Below are 24,359 nucleotides of genomic sequence, written 5' to 3' on the forward strand. Positions count from 1 at the left end.
TGAACTTTGTTTAACTAATAGTGAAAATAAATTCTACTGTTAGTTCTTCATTAATAATGTTTAAACATTTGAATCAAAGGAGTGTTAGCTTGAATATCCTAACTAGTGCCATTTGGTTTAGTGTGTTGAGGGAGGAGAAGTGGGAAATCCAAACAGAAAGCATTGATGTCAGGAGTAACCTAATCAGTTTATACCTTGAATTATGCCTAGAGGCAATAGTTGCTTATGTTGGAAAGGTTTTGGCATTATCCTCAGTTTCTGGAGGAGGGAAAAAAAGATGCCAAACAAAACTAAACCCCATAACCTAACAACAGCAACCCACCCCTACCCCCCCACCACTAGAAAGCGGAGTTCGGGTTTCTTTAATTAGAATTGTTTACCAAACCCATGTTGTGCAATGTCTGAGCACACAACATGTGTACACTTCACTACTAGTTCACTGTAGAGTGTACAGTGTGAACCATTCCATTCTTAACATATTACAGTTCCTGCCTATGTAACTGTACATGTGCACTTCTGCAGTTATGGTAGAACTTACCTGTAAATCCACAGCAGAATTTTGGTAACTAATTGATAATTAATGAAATGATGCTGGTTTACTGTTCTCCTAAAATATGGTCTGAAATAAAAAATGTTTTTCAAAAGAACACAGTTTGACAGAATGGCATCCAAAGCCGGATGGGGATGGACTTAATGTTCTACCAGACAGCGGTTATCAATAGTACTTTTGGGACAGGATTTTTTCATGTTGTAGGCATCATAATATTATAAACAACTAAATTCTGAGATTCAAATTCTAGTCTGATCTGAAAGTGAGCATGTTGAAACCTTGAGGCGTTAGTATGGCCTAAGAGTACGTTCAGATGGTGATTCATCACACATAGTGTTAAGTTTTCTACTTTGGTCTATAGCAAAACCCCGTTTAAGTATACCTGCTCACAGTAAACATGCAGAAGTATCATAAAACGAGCTTGTGTGTAGATGAAGCATGAGCTATGCTGTGTATGTAGTTCGAGGTTTAAAAGCTAAAATGCTGTTCTTATTCTGTCAGCTGTGGAGTATTTTTCAGTGAGCACAGAACCAACACACCTTGGCACCACTCAGCAGTGCAAGGGAGAAATCTTGACACCACCAAAACCCAGCAGCTACGTTCTCATGATTAACAGTGTGACCCTGCATGCTGTACATGATGTGACCGCTGAACTTTTAAGTTACCATATCTGAATGGCACCAGTAGCTTAGCAAGCTTTAAGAGACTTAAGAGTTTATTGTTAATTGTGATCTAATCTCTACAATGACCGTTGAGAAGCAAAAGATGAAATTAAATCATCCAGTTAGTAGAGGAAAACTCTACGTTGTATTACTAAATAATATAAACTTTTCTTAAATTTCCTTTGTTGGGTGAAGGTTTGTTGGGTGAAGGTTTGTAAGTCTTCTCTCTGCGCCTTCAAATAAATAATGCTGAAATTTCAAGAGTTGTAGTTGCTGACTTCACCGAGATTAGGCTTTTACCTGTGGTGTGTTTATTTATATAGTGGCACAAATGCTTTATGTCTAAGAATATTCTTTATTTGTGATGTCAGATATATGGCTTTATGTATTGCATTCATGCTTTTTAAATGTAGTAGTGAGTAGCTGTTGTCCATTGCTTAGAGAAAATCTTCTGTGATCTGTTATTCTGAAATATTTCAGATTTATAATTCCATAGATTAATGTTTCATAAAGTTTCTTTTTCCTTATTGTTTTCATACAGTGCCTTTCAGCTTTCTTTGAGCTTTCTTGTGCTGAAAGAAGGCTTAGATTAAAGGTCTTTCCTTTAAGGCATCTTTCCTTCTGTGAAACAGTTTGTTCATTTCTGGTGTAAGGATGTTCCTGTAGCTATGACAAACAGAACCATTTTGTATGTAACCTTGTCTTGCACAAATGACTCAGTCATGAGAGTGTAAGCTTGTTTTCAGAAGTACAACAAGCAAGAACTGGGAATATTTGGCAATTATTTTGTAATCTTTTTAGTTGCATAAGCCTGTCTTGACTCTCTTTAAGATTTGGTCACAGGCTTCTTTCTGCATTTTAGACATATTTCAGAGTTTAACAAACCTATTAATATTCTCTTTGTGATGATTGAAAAAGCTAGAAATATGAGGTGTTAGTTTGATGTAAATAGTTTCTGGTAACTTACGAAACCACAGGTCTTAGCTGGCTCCAGATTTGCTCCTTATCAGTACGTTTCAGATATAAATGGCTTGTGCTTTTACAGAACAGTTTTTTATCCTGGAGAGGGTAAAGAATGAACAAGTTAACTTCGCTGGTCATTCTTGTAGACAAATGCCCAAAAGACTGAACCCAAAGATCGGAACAACAAGCCTGTATGTTGCTGAACAGCTAGACATGTTTTCCTGATAACTGTATGGTTTTATATACTCAATCGAACTGGTGATTTCTTTTCTTTGCTAAGTTTGCAGTTCCACTTTAAATACTTACACTCCACAACTGTGACAGGAACCCAGTAAAACTGCAGATGGCTTTTAGAAATGTTTGCATGTTCTAGATTTATGCCTCTGTCCAATAATTTTTAGAGACATTTTAGTCTCATTCCAAGCCTTCATACCTTTGAACAAAAATACTGTCCAAAGTCTATATGGCAGATAATGCTGATGTTGAAATTGTCAAGTTTGACAAAACAAGTTTGGCTGTTTTCCTGGGAGAAGGAGATCTCTGAAAGATCTTTCGTCAGTAATAGAAGTGAAACCCACAGGATTTGAGCTGGGACCAGTTTATTCCATATCTGTATAGTGTTTACTTGTCTTCAGTATCAAAAACTGTTAACACGTTTCTCTCTTTTTTTTTTTTTTTTTTTTTTTTTTTTTCTCCTTCACAAGGGAGGCAATAATGCCGGGCACACAGTTGTTGTGGATTCTGTGGAGTATGACTTTCACCTTCTGCCAAGTGGGATCATCAATCCAAAAGTCACTGCATTCATTGGTAAGTGGGACATATAAAAAAAGATCGGCTGTAGTTACAGACTTCTAACGTATTAGAATAAGAAAACAAATCTGAAGACATACAGGATCAGGATTTTTCTTCCTCAGTTTCTCATAGGCTGAACTGCTCTACTATCTTCTTAACTCAGCTGTGAAGTTTGGGTTACAGAGGTTTCTTTTATCATCTTACATAGTTCATCTTTGTTCTTATCTGTCCTATCAATGCAAACAGCTAGCTGCCCAGTATATCTTCATTCTCCCGTTCCCTCTTATTTTCTCTACCAGTTATTTCTTTTATTCTCAGGATTCTTCCTCATTGTTTTTAATCTTCAGCCCTGCTAAGTAACTACCAGTACCTTTTGAAGCATAGGTCTCTGCTCTCTTTTCAATTGGACTGTGAAATGAATGCTGACTCTGCCCTATGCAGTACTTGCCAAGAAGTCCTATCAGGGGAGTAATTCAGGAGGTTTAGGTGTAACCTCAGGAGGTGTAGGGCAATGGCAGTACTATGTGATGTCAGGATCTATGATCTGTTTGCTTCCTGAAGGGGAGTTTAGATTGTCCTGTCTGTTGTCCTTACAAGCCTACTTACCCCTCTCTGTTTCTTTGAATCCTGTTTGCAATCCTGTGTTTTTTTTCCTTTGGATTGCTTGTATAACCAACCTACTTAATAATGCTGTGTAGCCCTTAAAATTTCTTTCTAAAGATAAAGCTAAGTATATAACATGTCAACACAGTGTTTTAACTATGCATGTGCTTGTGTGCTATTTCACAGATCGGGTGAGTCTCTGGGTCACTAAAGGCAATGACCTATCAGCACTTCCATCCTGCTTTTTTGATACCCAGAACTCCTGTATCTTACACAATCTACTTCTCCAAATCAGGGTTCTATTAGCCTTGCTGCTCCTATCACTTCTTCCTGTGTATCTTACTGCTTTGAACCTGTAGTCTTGCCTCTCAGCTTGATACATGTACTGAGAGTAAGTGGTCCTTGACAGTTTGGTAACAGCTTAGCAACTAAAGAGCCTCTGTTGCTAGTTAGTTGATTCATAAATGGTACTGGATTCTGGAGTCCAGCTTGGAGTGACTGTATACTTGCAGTCAGCATTAACTCTTTTCTGGATGGAAATTGGTGGTTAATTGCCTCCTTTCAGCTCTTAGATTGTGATTTGATAGTGTGATAGTTTTGGGTCAACTTGCCCTCCTGTGCAAGAAATTTCCACAGAAATTGAGCCAGTGAGCATGAGAATAGATTCATTCTGAAGGGAAGGTTGGGGTGTTAGCTGCTTCTAGTCTTGAGGGCTGCAGCAGATGATGCTACTTTTATTCTCTTTTGATGTGTTACTGTATTATGTTTCTTTAAAAGGTTATTGCTTGAAAAAAGTAAAAAACGATGCCCATTTTGTCATGTTTTATTTGGTGGACTCAGAGTTGAGTAGGAAAGACCCCATGCTTTAAAAATACAGTAGACCAGAGAGCTTTCTACACATTCTCTTGTGTGTATCTTCTATCTCACTCTTGTCTGAATTTTGTTGTTCTGGCTGCTTTTAGGACTGCGTTGTGTTTAAAATGGGTAGATGAGGTGCTCGGAGACATGATTTAGTAGTAGACAGGTATGGTTGGAGTTGATGATCTCTAAGGTCTTTTCCAATCTTATGACTCTATGAAATCTCTTCTGGAAAAGAAAACAACCCAACCTGGCTTAGGATTCCACTGCAAGTGCTTGTGGATTCAAAAAAAGGCAGTAGAAAAAAAATGCTTTTATCTGTGTGGTATTGGGTGATATGCAAGTAGTTTCACATGGCAGGTCCCTTCGTTCTTTAGCTAGATGTTACCATACTCATAGCTTTGGACCTACTGACCTACTGAGTTTTATGTCCTTAAGATGGTTCACTTCTGCTATATGGAAATACTCCACCTTAGGCACTCGATGATGCTGCTTAATTGTATGAGCTAGTAGTCTTTCTGAGCAGTGTGACAGCTCAAGGAAAGCAAGCTTGCTTTTGATAGACCTTTTTCTTTTGTTATTTTTGCTGGTCTGTTAACAACCCCAGCTCTTATCTATGGAATATTCTGTGTCTGTTTACAGCTGAAGAGTGCCTGATGGAATGCTTGTGTTCATAATGATGATAGAAATGTGCTAAGCTTTTAAGAAACAATAGGGTTATTAAAATGAAGTACAAAGATGGAAGTTAGTTTTAGACAGGAGGAAGAGAAAGTTGCATTCTGAACTGTCCCGTGATGCTGCTACTGTCTGTCCTGATCTAAATTGAAAGGTCAAGTTTATTATAAAGATTCAATGCTTGTCGTTAGAAACGGATACTTTAGATGTAAATCAGTCTTTTGCAGGTGAATTCCTAAAAATAGAAATTGCAATGTCTTGAAAGTTTAAAATCTTAAATAAAATGCTCTGCATACAAAATATGTGAGTCCTTGAATTGTTTGGAATATTTTTTTCTGTGCTCAATGTAGTTCATTAAATTTTATGTAATGATTTTCTTCAGGAAATGGTGTTGTAATTCATTTGCCAGGACTCTTTGAAGAAGCTGAAAAAAATGTAAAGAAAGGAAAAGGTGAGAAAGTTTTAAGACACTGCTCTTAGAGGGAATGATGTTATTGTAAGAGCTGATGCCATGTTTAATATGTAAAACCAACAACAACCACATGAGCTGTTATTCCAGTAAATGCAACTTGGTTACAGACTGCAATCTTGTAGACAATCCCCATTCCCCATCCTGCTCTACTCAGAACAGCAGATAACCTACCTTATTAACCTTTTGGCTACCAGTGCTCTCCCTTGCCACCCTGACCGTCCCATTTGTTCTATTACCCTCCTCAAAAGATTTAGATAGAGGATGTGGCTGTAGAGGTCGAGTACAACTTGTTTTTCCAAACTCCATTTAGCTGCCAGTTTCTGACAGGACTCGCTAGTAAGTCCTGGGGCCCTTGTGGGAAGGCAGACAAAAGGAGTCTCTTTACAGTTTCAGAAGAGACAATGTTCTAAACGTGAAGTATCTGCTGGCATTTCTCTTGCTTAAGCAGTGAATTCAAGAAGCGAAACAAATTGTTTAAATATGTTGCCTGTTCATAGCCGTTTTACCTCTTCCAATATTAGTGTAAAGTTTGATAGGTGTTAAAGTAAACAAATGCTGTGGTAATCTCTTGATCAGAACTTTAGATACTTCCTGTTATATCTAGGGTCATGCTTGGCAGCCCCTTACTATAAGTGAAGTAAATAAATGGTCTGGCTTATTCGAAACCAAAAAGCTCCTATTTGATTCCTGAAATTCAGGAACTAGTAGAATAGCTACAGTTCTTCAGAATAAGATTGACTTTTCCAGCTTTATATTATAGGCTGGTGCCAAGTTTTAATTATTGAAATCTGCACATTTTTTTTCCTCTGGAACATGATTGCTCAATCTTTAAACAGATTGAAGACTAAATATGAAAAGTATTTATCCTTTATACATCGGAAGTAAAAAATGCTACGCCAAACATAATTTGAGCTATTCCATTTTGTCTTTAAAGGACTAGAAGGCTGGGAAAAAAGGCTAATAATTTCTGACAGGGCCCATATTGGTAAGTTGCTTTTTGTGGATTGGGTTTCTTGTTGATTTTTTTGTTAAACTTTGTTTTCTCTGAACTTTCCATGGGAGCAAAAGCATAACAGTTTCTAGCCATCTCTTTATATATGTATGTACTTTTCTTTGGATTAAGTTCCCATATGTTGCTTTGGTTTATTGAAGATCCTAGGAAAAAAAAAACACTAGCCACTCTGGACTGGCCCAGGATTATATTCCAGTGACTCTTTAATTCTATCCTATAAGCATAACCTAGTCAGGAAAGAAGGCTCACTTTCCAAGCTTAGAGACTCAAAGCAGTCGAAAAGCAGTTCAGAAGTTAATTGACTGAAGGGTTCATTTCCCTTTTGATGAAATAGCAGTGTTGCTTACAGCAGCTTTTCTGCTGGGAAACCATGTGACTGGGCCTGACTTCTGAACTAATGGGCTCCCTACCCAGTAAATTGCCACAGCCTTCAGAAAGAAGTCTTTATGGGAAGGAATCTGCAGAGATGGAGAGAATGGTGGTTCTCCTCACAGGAAGCTCGTCAGTCAAGTGTTAGCTTCAGCCAAACAACTCTGCAGTTTAGAGTCTGGAGTGAAATAGTGTTTGTAGTCTAAACCACCAACACAGAGCTTCAGAGACACTTCCTGCATCACTCTGAGGACATCTTTATTACATAAATCCACCCTTTAAATCAGACCTTTAGATATTGTAACATAACCATTCTGTAACTGCATTTATTAGGGAATAGGCTTATTGTTGCTCTGGTAGACATCTGAAGATGCAGACTTTTGGGGTCTTTACTAAATAAAACTTTTCCAGTGTTAGGAGCTTTTGGGTTTGCTTTTTGGTTTTTTTTTAGGGGGGAGGAGATGTGGTTTTGTTGTTTTTTAATGTTTTTATTTTGGAGTAACTACTGAGTTTGAAATAGCTGAGTAACTGTTCGTAGTTGCTAAAATACTTACTAGGAGTAGAGTCATTGTAGGTAAATTACTTGGAAAAGACTAGATTGTTAGAAAAGTTGTTCTGTGACGATTGTATTACAATGGCAGTACTGTGAAGTTGTCATAGCTAAACAGGTTGTGAGTAAAAAGGACCAGTAATTGACTGTCACTTAGAGGCATTCAAACTCTTGACATATATGAACTTTCAGAATGCTTCTGTTTAGAAAATTTTGATGACAGGTCTGGATATCCATTATCCTTATAAATTTGTTCTCTCTGAAATGAGTATTGGCAATCTGTGAATGATAGTCTTTAACAAAAGATCAACCAAAAATAGGTTCAAGCTGCTGGGGATAATCTAATCCTTTATATTACGGGGATGTGTGGAAATAAAGACAGAAATAAATTAGTAAGGCAAACAAGGAAGACCACTCTTGTTCTAGAGAGACTAGAGTACTTGCTAAATGAATCTGTTTCTTACAAGTGTTTGGTCTTTCTTGTGTAATTTATAGATTAGTTGTATAAGTGTTGGGGAGATAGTACTTAAGAAAAATCAGCTGGCTTCTGTTAACCTGCAAACTGTTGCACCACTGTATTTGACATGAGTCTTGTCAGATTTTTTTGATGTTGCTTTTGCTTTTATGGTAGACTAAGAATTGCTGCATGGAATACTTTGCATAATCTTTGTCATTAGTATATAATGTTTTAAAAATAATTTGGACTTGTGAAACTGACTTCTGTTTGCGTAGCAGTCATGGGTGGGAGCTTTTGTATTGCCAAATATATTTTAATTGAAGTCGTCCAAAACAAATGGTTTAAGAAATCTTTAGAATGAATGACAATATTTACTTCAAGTTCTCACCTGAAATTTCAGAGCATGACATTTTTCACTATAACCTATTTTCCAGCATTTTATTTCTACTGTATATTTTTTTGTTGTTGTTGTCCACACATTGTTTTGGGACACTAAGCTGAAATGGCTTAGTTATTCTTGGGGAGTCTGCAAGTATTCTATAAAATAAACACTTAAAACCAAGTTGTTTCTGAAGAGCCTTAGAGCTCTTCCCTGTGAAAAATGTAACTTGTAAAAAAGGAGAAAAAACCTTGCCATTTTATTTGCCTCTCTCAATGTGTATATTTGTTTTCGCCATTGTTAAACAAGGCAAGAATTGGTTTGAAGAACTTGTTACTGATATGGCAATTTGTTTCACGCAAACTTTCTACCTAAGTTATTTTTATTTTCTTAGTGTTTGATTTCCACCAAGCTGCTGATGGCATCCAAGAACAACAGAGGCAAGAACAAGCAGGAAAGAAGTAGGTCATTTTATTTTGTCAAACACAGGATGACTTAGTACAAACATCTGACTTAATACCTTGGTTTTCTGTTATTGTTTGTCACTGAGTTGAAAAGAAATTATTTATCCTTATAAGTCTTCAATGTGGAGTATGCAGGGATCACTTATTACACCTTTGTCCTCCAGTGGCTAGCAAAAGATTGTATTCTTCATGAAAGGGTTGTATCTTGATATTTTGCTTTATGAAAAGGTTCCTAGTTCCCAATTCACTTTATAAAAAGGATTGTTGCTTCCCAGTGTTTGAATTGTTTACTGGAAGTATTTGTTTCTGTAAAAATACATTTGTTTATGAAGATTGAAGGACCTCTTTGTCATCTACAAATAACTGAAAAGTCTGATGTGACAAGGCTTCATTGCCAGGGGTGTCTTGCCTACGACATGCTGGTACTGACTTTCTGAAACTTTTAAAACTTAGGAACGAGCTGCTATGTCTCTAACTTGTGATTTGCAAGTAGCTTGCTAGTTCTTGGGGATGGGCACAAAGGTGGCAGAATTAACTGTGACATGACTACAGCTGGAAAGTAATGCAGCACTCTACACTTCCGAGGTACCAGTAAACATAATCTCTCTTCTTGGAAGTTTCTTTGGGTGGGTGAAAAGGTGAATTCAACCTTCCGTACCAAGACCTGTAAAAAGTACCATACATGACAATAACCTTTAAGAGAGCATCTGATTTGGGCATATCTTGCTTCACAGTTTACTTGAGTGATAACATCAATTATTCTTACACTGGACTGTGCTGTCTTGTCCATTACCTGTTATTTTAGGAATTAAAAAGTAAATAAGAACAACATGCATATCTAGAGATGGAGGAATAGACTTTTTTTAAAAAAAGAGCCAGTATGTGTATATTAGCTATTGAATTTTTATGGAGAGCAACCTAAAATTGCTATATGATAAAATTTGCAATGAAAATCACTGTCAGTCCCTTAGGTTCTTGTCAGAAGGAGCCACTTCATTAGTTAGTGTTAAAAGTTTGTAAGGGAAAGCCTAGTGAAGAGAGAACCACTTTTCTCCAATTAATTTGTTTTAAAGAACACCCCCCCCCAAAAGGTTGTATTCAAAGCTAAAAAGCGTTAAGTCGTTTTTAGAAGTGCTCTATTTCTTCTTTCTGTTGGGGTTCTTGAAATTCTAGAACAATCACACAGTTTTCGAACTTACTGGAACTGTTGATGGATCTATTTCCTCCTGAATTTTAAGGCTGTCTAAGTGACTGTAGTGGGTACTTCTACAGGCAGGCTAGGAACAGGCTACCATAAACTGATTATCTGCTGACACTGCTGTTTGCAAGTGTTAGGGAACCGAGGTAGCCTGCTAGCATGTCTAGCTGTAGATTAAGCTTATAAAATTGTTTTAACTTCTGTAAATGCAGTCTTCTGACAGCTTAACTCTTTTATGGATTGACATGTCTTAATGAAACAAGATAGATGGAAACAAACTCCTCCTTAAAAAAAAAAATTCTCTGTGCAGAGTATGATTTGTGATGGAGGCTAGAGTCAATTATTTAAGTCACTGTGTCCTGATCTGATTACATGATACCGTGTGATGAAAAGTTGATTAGAATGTCTTTCTTTTTGGACTTGAGGCAAATATATCTTTCCCACTATTGAGTCTAATTGGGTTAATTTTTTTCCCCAAAATTGTTTTGAATCTACCCCAAACTACTAATAACCTAACTAAAATAAATTATGTATCAATTATGAACTGCATTTCAGTTCACTCATGTATCAATTGATACCCTTTAACAACTCAATCGATACCTCTTGAACTGAGTTATGGTATGGTACCTTCAAGGCAATTTGAAGAAATCTGTGCTTCTCTCCATATGTAGAATTTGTAGGTGAAGAAGATTAGGCTTTGTGTGCGCACTCAGGTTAAACGAACAAAACAAAACAATAAAAAACTAAGTGCAAAACTAAGCTTAGCAATGTACAGAACGCTTGGGAAGATGCTGCACATCTGTTCACTTCTCCTTTAAAAGTGCAGTTTGGCTCCATTTTACTTAATATTTAGCAAGACTCCAGCAGAAGATGCTTTCTGAACCATCTGTACTTCTCTGATAGTAAAGTTAACACTAGTCAGTTTTATCTTATGCTATCACTGACTGAAGCTGAAAAAGGCTTTTCGCGAGGCAGAATGTATAGGTAAGGACTAGAAAATAAATCCAGGTCTTCAGAATTCGCTGCAGTGGAATATCCATTCCTGAACTCTTTGTAACATACAGCGTTTTGAGTACTTTTGTCACTCTTAGATGTTCGGCACTTTTTTCTGTTTTCCTGGCTTCAACTGAGGCATGTAGAATTAAATGAAATAGTTCTTACTTAAGAACTTGAAATCATACTGTTTGTGCTCTTGCTTTGTGGAGAGATTTCTTTTAAAAGAGTCTTCGGGACAGTTTTTTAGGAAGGTGTTTAGTTAGTTTCAGTTCATAGGATTGAAGGATGTTGTCTTGGCATTCAGTTCCTTAAGTATAAAAGTAGGGAATTCTGTACAGTAAGTATGTGAGAGTTCATTAAAGTATCAAAAGTTATTGGTTTAAAACCAGTGGTATGTAGAAGATTAATACATTTATGTCTACAAACAGTGATATTCTGAAACGAAGTTGCATACTGAAAATATCTCGTATTTTAAATGCTTAAACAAGGTTCTAAATGCTCACAATTGGCAGCATTTCATTTTATACAAAAGATGTATTGGCTTTAAGGAAAAAAAACACCTTAGCTTGCTACAAATAATAACTCCTGTTATTATCTTTTGAAAGTTTGGGAACTACTAAGAAAGGAATTGGTCCAGTATATTCTTCAAAGGCAGCTCGAAGTGGACTCAGAATGTGTGATCTTGTTTCTGATTTTGATGACTTTTCTGAGAGGTAATTTCTGTATTTTAATGCACAGTTGTAAACAGAGTTTTCTGTTTCTTGGTAGTACCCTGTGTAAGTGATTAGATCTGGTTGCTATTACTTTTCTAATAAAAATTACTTTTAAAAATGAAAATAATTTTACTTATAATTTTATTAAATTATCTATTTATAATCACTAAAATATTTTATTGTTTAAAATTGTTTAATTACTAAATAATTACAAGCACGTAGCCACCTAAGGTTGACAGGGACATGAGGAGGAAAATAACAAAAAAAACTTAGTTAAACATTTTTGCCTTCCAGGTTCAAGGTGTTAGCCAATCAGTACAAAGCGATATATCCTACCTTAGAGATAGATATCGAAGGGGAATTGAAAAAGCTCAAGGTAAGCCTGCTTCTCTCTGTTAAATCACGCAATCACTGTGTGCAGTTATTCATATGTAAATCTTTTGGTGACTGATGCTTGTGCGTGTGTGAGGAGTTAAAATACATGTCATGGGAAATTGATATATATCAATTTCAGAGAGTCAGCTGGCATGCTTAAAGGCACTTCAACCTTACTTTATGCAACATTTCAAAACCTGGTTTTGATGGAGATAATGTAAACTTCTAAGAAAAGGGCTTGTAATGAGAGAGTTATTTTTGATTTCCAGTTGCTCAAACATACTGGGTAGGAGGAAAAAAAAAAACAACAAACCCAAGAGTGTAGCTGGGGAAGTACGTTTCATTGTAAAGCAGAATATTAATTCCTTATGTCAGAAACTTGAGAACTGAAGTAAATTAGTCTTCTAAGTAATAAGCCTTAAGGAAAAAACCTGTCTAGCAACACAGAAAAATGTAAATTGATAACAGCAGAACTAATGAAGCCTCATTGCCAGAAAACTAGTCATGTGGTTAATTATTCATTTTTGATTTGAGGTTTTCCCTGCAAACTGAGATTTTTCACTAGTATTAATTCTCTTATGCCAAATGGGTGCACCTCAAAAATTGCACTAAGTTCTTATTTGAGAACCCTTACCCAGCCTTTTTATTCCTGCATTTTATAGAAACTTCAGTATATGAGTTTGTGTGTGTGTTGTTTTTTTTTTTCTTTTTTGCAACTTAGAAAACCAAATCTGACAAACTGTTTGAAACCATTGAGGTATGTTTGAAATAGGGAAGGGCGTGCACGGTTACATGTCTAATTCGGTCAGAAAATCAGGCCAAAGAATCATCCTTCTTGTATCTTTAGTTGCCACTAAACTCAGTTTATCAGTTCTATAGTGGAGTATATAGGAGTCCTTAGCACTTCTGTTTGTCTTACTTTAAACAAAATCTGTTATACATGTTGAGTTGTGATATGTTTATTAATATGTAGACCTAAAAATCAGCGGCAGTTGAATGTTTTATAATGCCTTATAGTTTACGTAATACATATTAGGATTACAGAACATCTGAAACTCGTTGTCAAGGTGGAAACATATGTATTGGTAGCTTGAGGAAAATTAATGTGCAATTAATGTTTGTTTTATGGTAGCACACGATTATATTATGAAAGACAAAGTGTTAATATTTCATATGAAGTGAATCATTAGTATGAGAACTTCCATATGTTCTCGGAGACTTTACTCAATTCTAATAAATAACTTTTTGCTTTTACTTTTGCTTACAAACATACCTGCATGTGTATCACAAATTAATGCTGCTTTACAGTTGTGGTGGCTTCAGATGGCTGCAAGTGTAAGTAGCCACATGCTGGTTTTGGGGTGACATTTTTAACACTTAGAAATTAAATATTGAGTACAGTAAAGTATTGTGATTATACTCAAGCTTGAATGTTTCTAAAGTGTTTAAAAGGGCTTTTTCTTTTTTATTTGCTTTCCTCCTAGGGAGAGCATACATGTCAACTGTGTAAATCTGAGTCTAATGTTCTTCCTTTCCTTGTTCACATGTTATGGCATATTTAGCATTTCTTTATATTTGCTTTTCCTTTTCAATAGGAATAAGAGCATTGTTATGAGGGAGCAAGAGCACTTACACTTTGATTGGCTTTGTCATAATAAAATTATACTATACATTAGTCTTTTGTATTATTCAGGGCTATATGGAGAAAATAAAACCAATGGTAAAAGATGGTGTTTATTTCATGTATGAGGCTTTACATGGACCACCAAAGAAGATCTTAGTAGAAGGTGCAAATGCTGCGCTGCTGGACATAGATTTTGGTACGTATAACCTTTTTGAGAAAGACGTTGCTATATACTTATGTATGACAAATACTAAATATAAACTCCTCTGTGGTTAGCTCTTCTTATGGTAGCAGTATTTTGTATTTTGGAAGAACAGTACTCTCAATGACTAGCAAATAAGTAGAAGGGCAAGAAAAAGGTTTAATTTAAATTCTTTTAAAAAGCTTTCGACTCTCCCAAGATTAATTGCTTGAATAACAGTAGAATCAGGTGACTTTTCTTAAATAGAGTGTACCTATTGCTTAAGTGTCTATACATTTCATGGAAATAACTCACAGTTGTATACATCTGTGGAACACACTTGAGAAAAAACACTGCAGAGCTTTGAAAGGCAAAGTGTGTATGCAAAATACTTGTTGACTTTTGAAGAATTGACTTGCATTTTCTTAAACCCTTCATATAACAGTTTTCCAGTGTTTCACAATGTAAGAAAGGTGTTGGGAATCTGGATTACTAAGGAGGCAACATTAAAAAAGTTATCCCAGTCAATTTGAAAATATAAACAGTGCAGTTTTTCTTAAAACATTGTAATTTTTCTATTTAAATTAGAAGCTTCTTGATAGAAACAACTTTTTATGAGGTTATGCTTATTATTATTATATTTTAAGGACAGATAAATTGTTGTGCCTGTGTATAGGCATAAACATCCTATGATTGTGTCCTGTGTTCTGCTACATTTGTCTTCAATCTCACTAGGCTTGTAACTGTCATTTTTATTGCTGGAAAGGTGCTTAAGCCTGAAATTGTAGCCTGTAAGGACTACTGTTAAACAAATACAACTGATGAGAGTTCTGGTATTGGGCATCTTCAAACATGCTGAGTTTGAAAGCTTCCTCTTTTAAGAGGAGGATGTGTCAAAGACTTGTCACTGTAAGTGTAAGTACCAAGTTTTCCCATGATAATCTGAATGTTGGAAGAAACTTCCTTTTTTTAATAAGCCAGAAAAAGAAGAAAGAATTCTTTGAATTGTCGCAAGAAAAATATTTGATGCAAGCCTGAGATATTTGCAGAAAACTCAAGGGGGAGGGGTTAATATTTTTCTTTTAGGTAGTAGGGATTTCCCTATGCATAGGAAATGCAAATAGTCTGAAACTCATCAGGTCTGATACGTACAGAGTTGTTAGATTTTTCTCCTGTCTGTGCTGTGAGACCCACACACAGAGTGTCTGCTCTCCTTAGGCAGATACCACCAGTGGGTTGGACACTTGAGCTAACAATAGATGAGTCGTAGCCAAAAGATGGACAATGCCAAATTTGATTATTGAGCATTCTGAATGAGGCAATTTTCTGTGTATTGGTGCACAGAAGTCTTAATACTAAAGGGAGTTTTATGAATGTGTGCCTCTTGGCAGTGAAGGTGGGAAATCCCTAGCCTTGCAGTCCATCCGCCTTTTCTGGAGCTTGTAACAAAGCTCAGGTGTGTCTGGGCATAGGGGTGTAGTGCTGTGTGTTGGTCTTCTGTGTTTTTAAACACTGAGTGAGGGTAAACCAAGGTCAATATACCAGGCTGGGAGCTGAAAAAAGTAACATTTGTCTCATTAACAGTGTCTGTGACATCCATTAGCAATATTTACCTGTCAGTAAAGACAAGTTCAGCTACTGTGTCCTAAGAAAAATAAAGACTAATTCTTGCTTGCGAACTGATGTTACATATCACCTGTAAGCATGCATCTGTCTTTTGAGGGACTTGAGTTAAGCACAAGGAGCTAGAGAAACCTGAAGCTAGTCTGCAAAACCTCTCTGAGCAGCCTCTGACGGATTTTGAGTTTTTAAACCTGTCCATATTGCTCTCACTTCCTTTTGTCTTGGCTGTCCGTCTTACCCATCTCTGACTCTTATATCAAAAGAAAAAAATGTCTGAAGCATGAGGTAGAAGTCTCTCGCTTATATGTAGTTACTGTGTAGCTGAAGCATTTGTTTGCAATTCAAATCAACTAAGTACTGGTGTGCTCTGTTTCATCTTTCATTAGCCTTTTAAAATAAAAGAAGAGGAAAGGAAAGAAAAGAAAAGAAAGAGAAAAAAATCCCGCAAAACAAACCTAGGAATTTTGAGATGTTTAACTGTCTTATCTTTGCTGCCCAGGCTGCGTTTTAAGTGAGGGCTGAATATTTAACTAGAGGCAAACTCTCATCGCTAATGAACTAGACTATATTCCAGGAGTCCTTTTCTTTACTTCAGTGTTCTTTAATTGTGGAAATAGTTGTTTTGGGGTTTTTTATTTTATTGTATTAACAAAATTCTTTCCAGAATTCCATATTTCTTTGCAATTTCTTATCAAATTTCCTACTTCTTGCTAACCAGTTTGTAGAGCATGTATTTCATTTTTTCTCCAAAGTGAGATGGTAAACCTTTTTTTTTCCTAACCTTTTACTATTAAGAGCTTCCCTTCAAGTGTTCACATTGTTCTCTTGGTGAGAATATTATATATAGTATAGCAGGGCATGATTTTCTGGTGTCTCATAGCAATTTTTTGCTTGTATGATCATTCAGAATTGTTATGTAGTTGACTTCTGCCTGTGTACCAGTTGAAGCAAGTGATAAGATTTCTACCCTCTTCAGTAAAGAACTATCAGACAATGTCCATACCAGGTTAAGAGCTCAATAAATATTTTCCTGACTGCAAAATACATTTATTGTGTGTTTTGTTTTTAGTGTTGCAAAACCTAGGTAAATGCAATAGAAGTACTGTTTCTCACTGGGTTAGATTTCTTTTTTAAAGAGTTTAAACCCAGTGTTTGAATTCTTCTTTTAAACTAATTTTTTTAATAGGCACGTACCCTTTTGTGACTTCATCAAACTGCACAGTTGGAGGTGTGTGTACAGGTCTAGGCATGCCACCACAGAATGTTGGAGAAGTGTATGGAGTTGTGAAAGCATATACAACAAGAGTTGGAATCGGTGCCTTTCCTACAGAACAAAATAATGTGAGTATTATTGGTCTTAGATGTGACCTGTAACGGTGTAATAACTTGGTGTGTCTGTCTTACATTACATCGGTGTTACTGGTGAAATGTGAGTAGGTGGCAGTGTGGATGTCTCATTGTTCTGATTCTAGACTGGAGGACTGGTCTTACAGGACTACCAAACCTGATTGTCAGTTTCTCAGACCTTCCTGTGGTAGAAGGCTAGAGCAGAAACAAATTTTGAGATGTTCAAATAGACATTCTCTTGTATTAGAAGTAGCATTTTGTATTTCTGTTTTCATACCACTGGACAAATTTGTGAAAAACTGGGGGAATTGCAGAGTAACAGAATGCCAGGTTGGGAGGGACCTCAGGGATCATATGGTCCAAACTTTTTAGGTGATACATAGTTTAAATAAGATGCCCCAGCATGCTGTCAAGCTGAGCCTTAAAAGCGTCTGGTGTAGAGGAATCTACCGCTTCCCTAGGGAGATTATTCCAATGTTTAACTGTCCTCATGGTGAAAAATTTTCTTCTGGAGTCCAATCGGAATCTCTTCAGGAGCAATACCTATTAACCCTTGTCTTTTCCACATGACTCCCTGTAAAAAGGGAGTCTCCATCCTTCTGGTAGACACCCTTATGTACTGGTACATGGAAGAACATCTAAGGTAATTTACAATATTGTGAAATGTTCTGAAGTGTAAACCTGCATCATGTATTGCAAATAAATTTTTAAAAAAGCTCATGTAATAGTATTACTCTTTGTCAGGAAATTGGAGAATTGCTGCAAACAAGAGGTAAAGAATTTGGTGTTACCACTGGTAGAAAGAGAAGATGTGGCTGGCTGGACCTTGTGTTACTCCGATATGCCTACATGATTAATGGATTTACTGCGTGAGTTATTTTGACAGCTTTGCTGGCAACTTGCCATAAAATCATCAAATGCTACAGATTACTGGAAATTGTATATATACTAGTTAGTAGCATTGAGACTGTTAGTATTAATTTGTTGATTGTCTTGATATTTTGATAAATTAACTGTCCCTCACTTTTCCCAGCATAAATGTTCCTATATTTGACATTTTCATACTTGTAAATTTTTCTTTACTCGTAGCACATAGTTATTTCTTATTTAAAATTATCCAAGAAGCATTTAAGTGTCTTAGTACTTGATGCTTCAGGCTACCTCAACTCCTGTCATCCCATCAAAGCCAAATCAAATGCCTTACCAGGGCCTTAAAACCTGATATAGTTTGCGGGATTTTGTTTTTTTAGTTTTGCTTTCAAAATAAGATGGGTAGGAACCCACCAGTATCTTCAGCAGTATGTCAATATAGAAGATTTGCATATGACTTTTGGATTTTAATTAAAATTAAAAATAGGTGTCTGAAACAAAACCTATATAATTTCTAGTAGATCAAACTGTGTAAATATGTACCATACTCAATTTTTCCGGTTTTTTTTTTGCTGTTGTGTTTTTTTGTTTAAAATAGGATGTAGCTGGGTATTTACATAGGCAGTGTTTGATTATTTTGCTGCCTTCACTGTAGGACAGGAACAGTTGGCAGAGGACCGGGAAGGACAGCAACAGGCATCATGCTATGAAACTGTCTCAAGTGAATGGTTGTATTGTATCTTGGCAGCATTCTGACTGATAAAAATTCTAACACTGAAAGCTATAGACAAGTCACTTTAAGTGGAGCATACCTGTTCTTTGAATTTTGCCATTTTCTTATAGTACTAAATCTACAGTCTCGACAAAAAAAGCTGTTTAAATTTTCTTTTTTCTCTTTTAGTCGCACCAGATAAATATATTAGTGCCATACGGGCTGTTTTTATAAGGAAAGACGATGAATTGCAATGTGCAATTTATTTTTGGTATTTGTACAATGTGATGAGAGTTGGGAGTTGTTGAACTTGTTTAAGCAGAGTAATGTTTCTTTATAGATTGGCGCTAACCAAATTGGATATCTTGGATGTATTTCCAGAAATCAAAGTTGGTGTTGCATACAAACTAGATGGTGAAATCATACCTCATTTTCCTGGTAAGACTGCTTGTTTAGATTTTGGGGAATCTGATGCTGCATTTGGCACTTTCTTGTAAAATTCATGACAGGAGTGTGTTACTTCAGCATCAAGTCATTGATGTCCTCCCAGCTGGACCAGATACTCTATACCACCCCAGAACCATCACCCTGAAGACACCTGTACCAAATGCTGTCATTTTTTTGCTAGAAAGATGCAGAGTGCTATATAAAGCTTCTTAAATGTAAACATTATACTGCTTTATCCCTTTCCTTTAATACAGTCTACATTACCTTCAAGTTAAATTGGAAGCTCATTTCTCACTCTAAACCAGTGTCTTATTCCCAGTACTGTATTCGTCCCCCTTCTAGCAGGACAAGTCTTCATTTAAGCATGCCGTGAATCACATCAGCAAACTGATCTGTTTGAAAAGTCAGGGTTTTTTTCTCCCTGTGTTTTCTAACAGTTTAGTTCCCTTTAATGGTTCACAGAGCAGCCAAAAACCTGTTGAACCTACGCAATGGAAAAGAGGTGGAGGAGGAAATAAGCAATTAGTTCAGGGGAAATCAAGACTGTTTTCTAATACAGGACCAACGTACATCAGCTTATTAGCATGTAGGTCCTGAGAACAGTGGTTGTTTTGGTAATAATATTTACCTGAAAAATGTACCTTCATGTTAAACTATTCAAATATCAGAAGACATTGTTAACATGGATAATGTGTCTTTTTCAGTTTGCTATAACAGAGATACTCCAGAAAGAGGAAGAACACTAACCAGTACTAAAGATTGGGCTTCCTGTTTTCCTCCTGTGCACGTAGATTCCTGTTCCCATTCAAATTGCTACCTCAGGGTTTGAGGCTGGTTACAGGTTACAGTTTTTCATATGATATCATCAGCAGAGAACTTCCATGTGTGAGGAGATCAGGTGTCATAATTGGGCACAACTCACAGCAGGATTTATGTAGTATAAAGATAAAATTATGTGTAAAGGCGTAGGTGATTATCAGCCAGTAGTCCTTGAAAACAGCACTTATCTGTTGGGGAAATTCATAAGGAATTAATGAAATCTGCTTCTTATGCTTGGGAGAGTTCTCCAATTGATTTGGCCTCCTATATCTTCAGACGAAAGTACCAGTTACAATCTGAACATATTCTGAATGACATGGCATGCACTTTTATTCAGGAAATTTAATACTCATCTTGCACTAAAGCAGGGAATGCTTTTCCCTTTTTAAGTCTCAGATATCCTGTGATTGATACCCTTATCAGAGTATTAATGTAATTTGTATGTGCTTTAGATGGCCCTTGAACATAATGGAGATTGCACATTTGAATTGAGAGCTATTCAGTAAATGCTTAATCCTTAGTCATCTAACCTAGGGGCTCTCTGGGCTGTCTTGTGCTCAAGCTGGGAGGTCCTTCTTTGGCAGTCCGTCATTAAACATGACATAAACAGGTGGACATGTTCTCCAGTCCTCAGACTTCAGTGATAACTTTCCCCCACCCATTCATTGTGTCTCTCAGATGGGACCAGAATCTTGTTACAGCTCCTGAGGGCAGCCTTTGCTCCCTGTGTATGCCCAGGTAACAGGTAGCTGATGTTTGGTCATAGAAGCATAATGTGGCATAACTCTATTTTTCTTTGCTGCATGAAAATTAAGAATTCTGGAAGAAGTTTAGTAGAGGCTGTTGTCTTTGCTGTTGATGTGCTGTCTTCCTTAAGTGACAGGAATGAGTTTGAGCTGAACTTCTGGTAAGCTGGAATATGCTGTCTCTCACAGTGCCTCTGCGTTCCACACCTCTCTTTGCTATACTCCTCAACATTTGGCAGCATTTTCAGCACATATGCTGCAGGTTACTTATTACTCCTGCCCCTGGCATACAAACAAAAGGTAACTTTCTTCCCACTTCTTGTTTTGCAGACCATTAGGTTATTTCTGATGTCTACAACTTTATGTTGTGCAAGTGTATGATTTATTTATTTTTTAAAAACTTGCCAATTTGACATTTTGAATTTAATTTAGAAGAGATCTAGTCAGGGAATCTCTCGCTGGCAGGGTATTTCTTTCTCTTCTCCCTACCCTCCCACTCTCTTGGAGATGTTAGTGATTTACTCTTCTTGTGAAATGACTGCCTCTAAATTAGAAGCACACACAGTGCCCACCATCTCAGGAAAAACATGCCATATTTCATATATTGTTCCTTTTTCCAGCTGGATCAGAGAATCATATGAGTCTCAGGGTTTTTTTTAGCTTATATTTCTGTGGGCATTTCATAATCTCCTGTTAAAAAACTGAAAATGTCCTGTAAATTTGCAGCTGACTGTAGTTGGTATCGTTGAAGCTGTGGTCTTCAGCTCTGGAGCCGGCCCGTGTTTGCATTTCTGTTCAGTCATAGGAGTTTGTGAAAGCAAGATGGAATCCCCTCCTAGCCTTGATCTAGTCCTACTAGAGCCTCCTGTCCAAGTTCAGGTGTCAGTTGATCTCGGCACAGCCAGAGACAACCTCTAGCTCAGGAGACTTTAAAAATACAGATCCTTAGGAAACTGGGAGATTATTGTGGAGAAGCTTTTCTTCATGCTTGCATTTTTTTTCTTATGCTCTTTCCCTGGCCATCTACTGTATATTAAAGAGCTAGGACACTGTGCTAGATTCAACTTTGGTCTGACCTATGACTGCTTTTATGTTCAGTTTCTGAAATTGCTGGGAGCATCTTTCTTTTACAAGTGCCAGAATCTCAAATTTCGGCTAATCTTTTTGAGTTGGAAGTAACATCACATCATGCTCTCTCCAAATTATAGTACCAGATGAGCAGATACAATCATATCTGCTCTCTCCGCTATCTAATTCAGTTGTTAATAAGGAATATTCCAGAAAGCCTAAAACATAAATGCCTTAAGAGAAGAGCCAAGAGAAGTCTAGATGGTGACTGCATCTGTTACTACACTGAACTCTGTTTATGGCTTACCTTTACGACACATCATCTTTTATCACACCTGCTGGAGCAAAATGAGAGAATCATTTGAAACATCAAATTTATCCCTTCTTTTTCTTCCTTGCTTTTGGGGAAGTAAGGAATTTAGCTGATGCAGAGTAATGGAAGATCGAATTCTAAGTGCTTTCAGCTTTTTCCAGCTAACCTCATCAGAAAGGCTTCAAAGTAAAAATGCCTGTAGGCCTCCAAGATTAGATGTTCAATCACTTTCCCTCTTTGGAAAGAGGAAAGGTAGTGTGTTGTTCTAGACCATCCACAATGCCCAGAGATTGTTAGTGATTTTTGTTAGTGATTTTTGAGATTAGTTTGTGGTTTTGTACTTTGAATATAGCCATTCTGTTTCACAAATCACTTGGACAGCAGACAACACCTGGTTGATATTAAATCAAACTGACAAAATTTTACAGTCTGCCTGAACTCCTGACACCAAGATCATCTCCAAAATTCAGTTCTTACTGCTGATGACGTTGAAGCAAGTGCTTATCCTTGGCCTCTACAACCCAACCTCCTTAATTAATGTGCGTGTCCCTTTGTCCTGATAACAGCAAGTATTGATTCAGGATCATTTGCCTTAACTTGTGAACCCCTCAGTCCAAAAATAGTACATTTCTTCACTGTTATAGGCTTTGAAGTCAGTGGAGCATAGTCCTCTCTTACCCTTATTCAAAATGCCTGGTTCAGAAAGGCTATACCTACAGCATTACTATTATTGAACTCTTGCCTGTACCAGGAAAAATTGAGTATGCTGAGCTGGATTTTGTTGGCTATCCACGTGCTGGAGAGGATTAGCTGTGGTTTTGTATTTGTACCTCTGATGTGCATCTTGCACCTAAACTCCTTTCCCAGGCTGACTAGTTGTCTTTGCAGGAGTGATCAATCTGAGACATGGAGCCTACACAACATTAATTACAGTGCCTATGGCAGAAACCTGTCTTTTTCAGGAAGGCAAAGATGCCTGAGACCTTCCATTTTTTTAATCAATGTATTTTGGCTGTTTTCAAGCTTAAGGCTTTTATTTGCTGCCTAGTGTTATTCCAAGACTCATGTTCAGATGGTTACTGGAATGGTTCAATTCCAGAACAAGGTGCTTAGAGCATTTCCAGCACTTGAAATCATCACAGGATTCAGAGTTAATGGATAGCATTGTAGCAGGTTACTAAATGGAGGACAAAATTGAATATACTCATTGTGTGTGTGAATCAGTTAACTGTTCATACATTATGGGACACTATGTGGGTTTACAAATTTGTTGTACAGTTCTGGGTCAAAGGGGCATCAGAAGTCTATTATCTATGACCAACAATTTATCACTACATTCAGTAAAAAGTACAGTCGTATGCCATTTCAATGTATGTTTTAGCTGCCTGATACTTCCAAGCTCATGGCTATTTTTGCTTTCACATCACCAAATTCCCTCACGAAGGAGGGACTTGGATCTTCCTCTTTGTTCAGAGAACAAAAAGAAAAAGAAAAAAAAAATCAGTATTTTGGGGAATCACTTTTCCTGAAAACTTGTTCACTGAACTGAAAAGATTGTGATTTAAGCAAAATATGCAAACATGTGACTGAGAGCACTGGGATTCCTAAAAGTCTTAGTCCTGATAGTTAGTGGATATTTTTTCTCTGCCTATAGTAACAACAAAGGACATTCTGGCACTTTTAGTGCTGATATTATCTTATGAGAAAACCTCTTTATATAAGAAAAGAATGAAAAGCTTTACAGTGGTGTCTTTAGTGGTAGAGAACGCATAATCTTTGTAGAAATAATATTTTTGTTCCTGTTTGCTTCTCAGCCAACCAGGAAGTCTTAAATAAAGTAGAGGTCCAGTATGAGACACTCCCAGGATGGGATACAGACATATCAAATGCAAGGACGTTTGATGAGCTGCCTGTAAATGCACAAAATTATGTTCGCTTTATAGAAATGGAATTGGGTGTTCCTGGTAAGTAAAACAGATTTTGTTGCTACTTGCATGTTTTCCTGCTTTATGAAACCTATCTTATACTTGGCCTTAATGAATATTGAAAATATTGAAAATTACTTCGTAGCTGTGCTTATTCTGATGTAGCTGGTGATACTTGTAATTGCGGTTTTACTTCTTTTTATCTGTCTGTTTGGCTGTTAACTGAAAAATTTCAGAAGTTTTAATACATAGTCTGTCTTTGGATTATAATACAGTTCTTGTTCTACTGAGGTTTTTATAACTTGCTTACATGTTTTTCGGAGTGGTTATAGTAGGGGTTTAGCTCTGCTGCCATTATGGTCAGTAGGACTACTGATATAGTAAAGTGATTAAATATATGCAACAGTAAGAGGTCCTAAACTCACAAATTTCTCTTATGCTTCCTAATAAAGATGACCCTGTGGATCCATCCCAAGCTGAGAATTAGGAGATGATACAAATCTTTACTTTTCTGGCAGTTTCTATGTATCTTTTTTTCCTATGATCTGGAAAAATGGTTTGTTTATTATGTCAACTTCAGAAATGTTCCTGATTTT

At 36.7% G+C, this 24,359-nt stretch overlaps 1 protein-coding gene across 2 annotated transcripts in view; it reads left to right on the forward strand.

The window, feature by feature from the left end:
* The window catches only part of ADSS2 (adenylosuccinate synthase 2), a 37,605-nt gene that overhangs the window by 12,476 nt on the left and 770 nt on the right, over window positions 1–24,359 (forward strand). The window contains exons 2-12 of one of the 2 annotated variants that reach the window (XM_054062287.1): window positions 2,880–2,982; window positions 5,486–5,554; window positions 6,510–6,560; window positions 8,737–8,803; window positions 11,606–11,713; window positions 12,008–12,089; window positions 13,782–13,908; window positions 16,703–16,857; window positions 17,608–17,732; window positions 18,786–18,883; window positions 23,653–23,802. In XM_054062287.1, the coding sequence (XP_053918262.1) occupies window positions 2,880–2,982; window positions 5,486–5,554; window positions 6,510–6,560; window positions 8,737–8,803; window positions 11,606–11,713; window positions 12,008–12,089; window positions 13,782–13,908; window positions 16,703–16,857; window positions 17,608–17,732; window positions 18,786–18,883; window positions 23,653–23,802 (1,135 nt within the window). The remainder of the gene's footprint in view (window positions 1–2,879; window positions 2,983–5,485; window positions 5,555–6,509; window positions 6,561–8,736; window positions 8,804–11,605; window positions 11,714–12,007; window positions 12,090–13,781; window positions 13,909–16,702; window positions 16,858–17,607; window positions 17,733–18,785; window positions 18,884–23,652; window positions 23,803–24,359) is intronic. The other variant, XM_054062288.1, reaches the window with a different exon arrangement.

Source organism: Cuculus canorus, chromosome 3, assembly GCF_017976375.1.
Source record: "Cuculus canorus isolate bCucCan1 chromosome 3, bCucCan1.pri, whole genome shotgun sequence".
In the NCBI taxonomy this organism is placed as follows: Eukaryota; Metazoa; Chordata; class Aves; order Cuculiformes; family Cuculidae; genus Cuculus; species Cuculus canorus.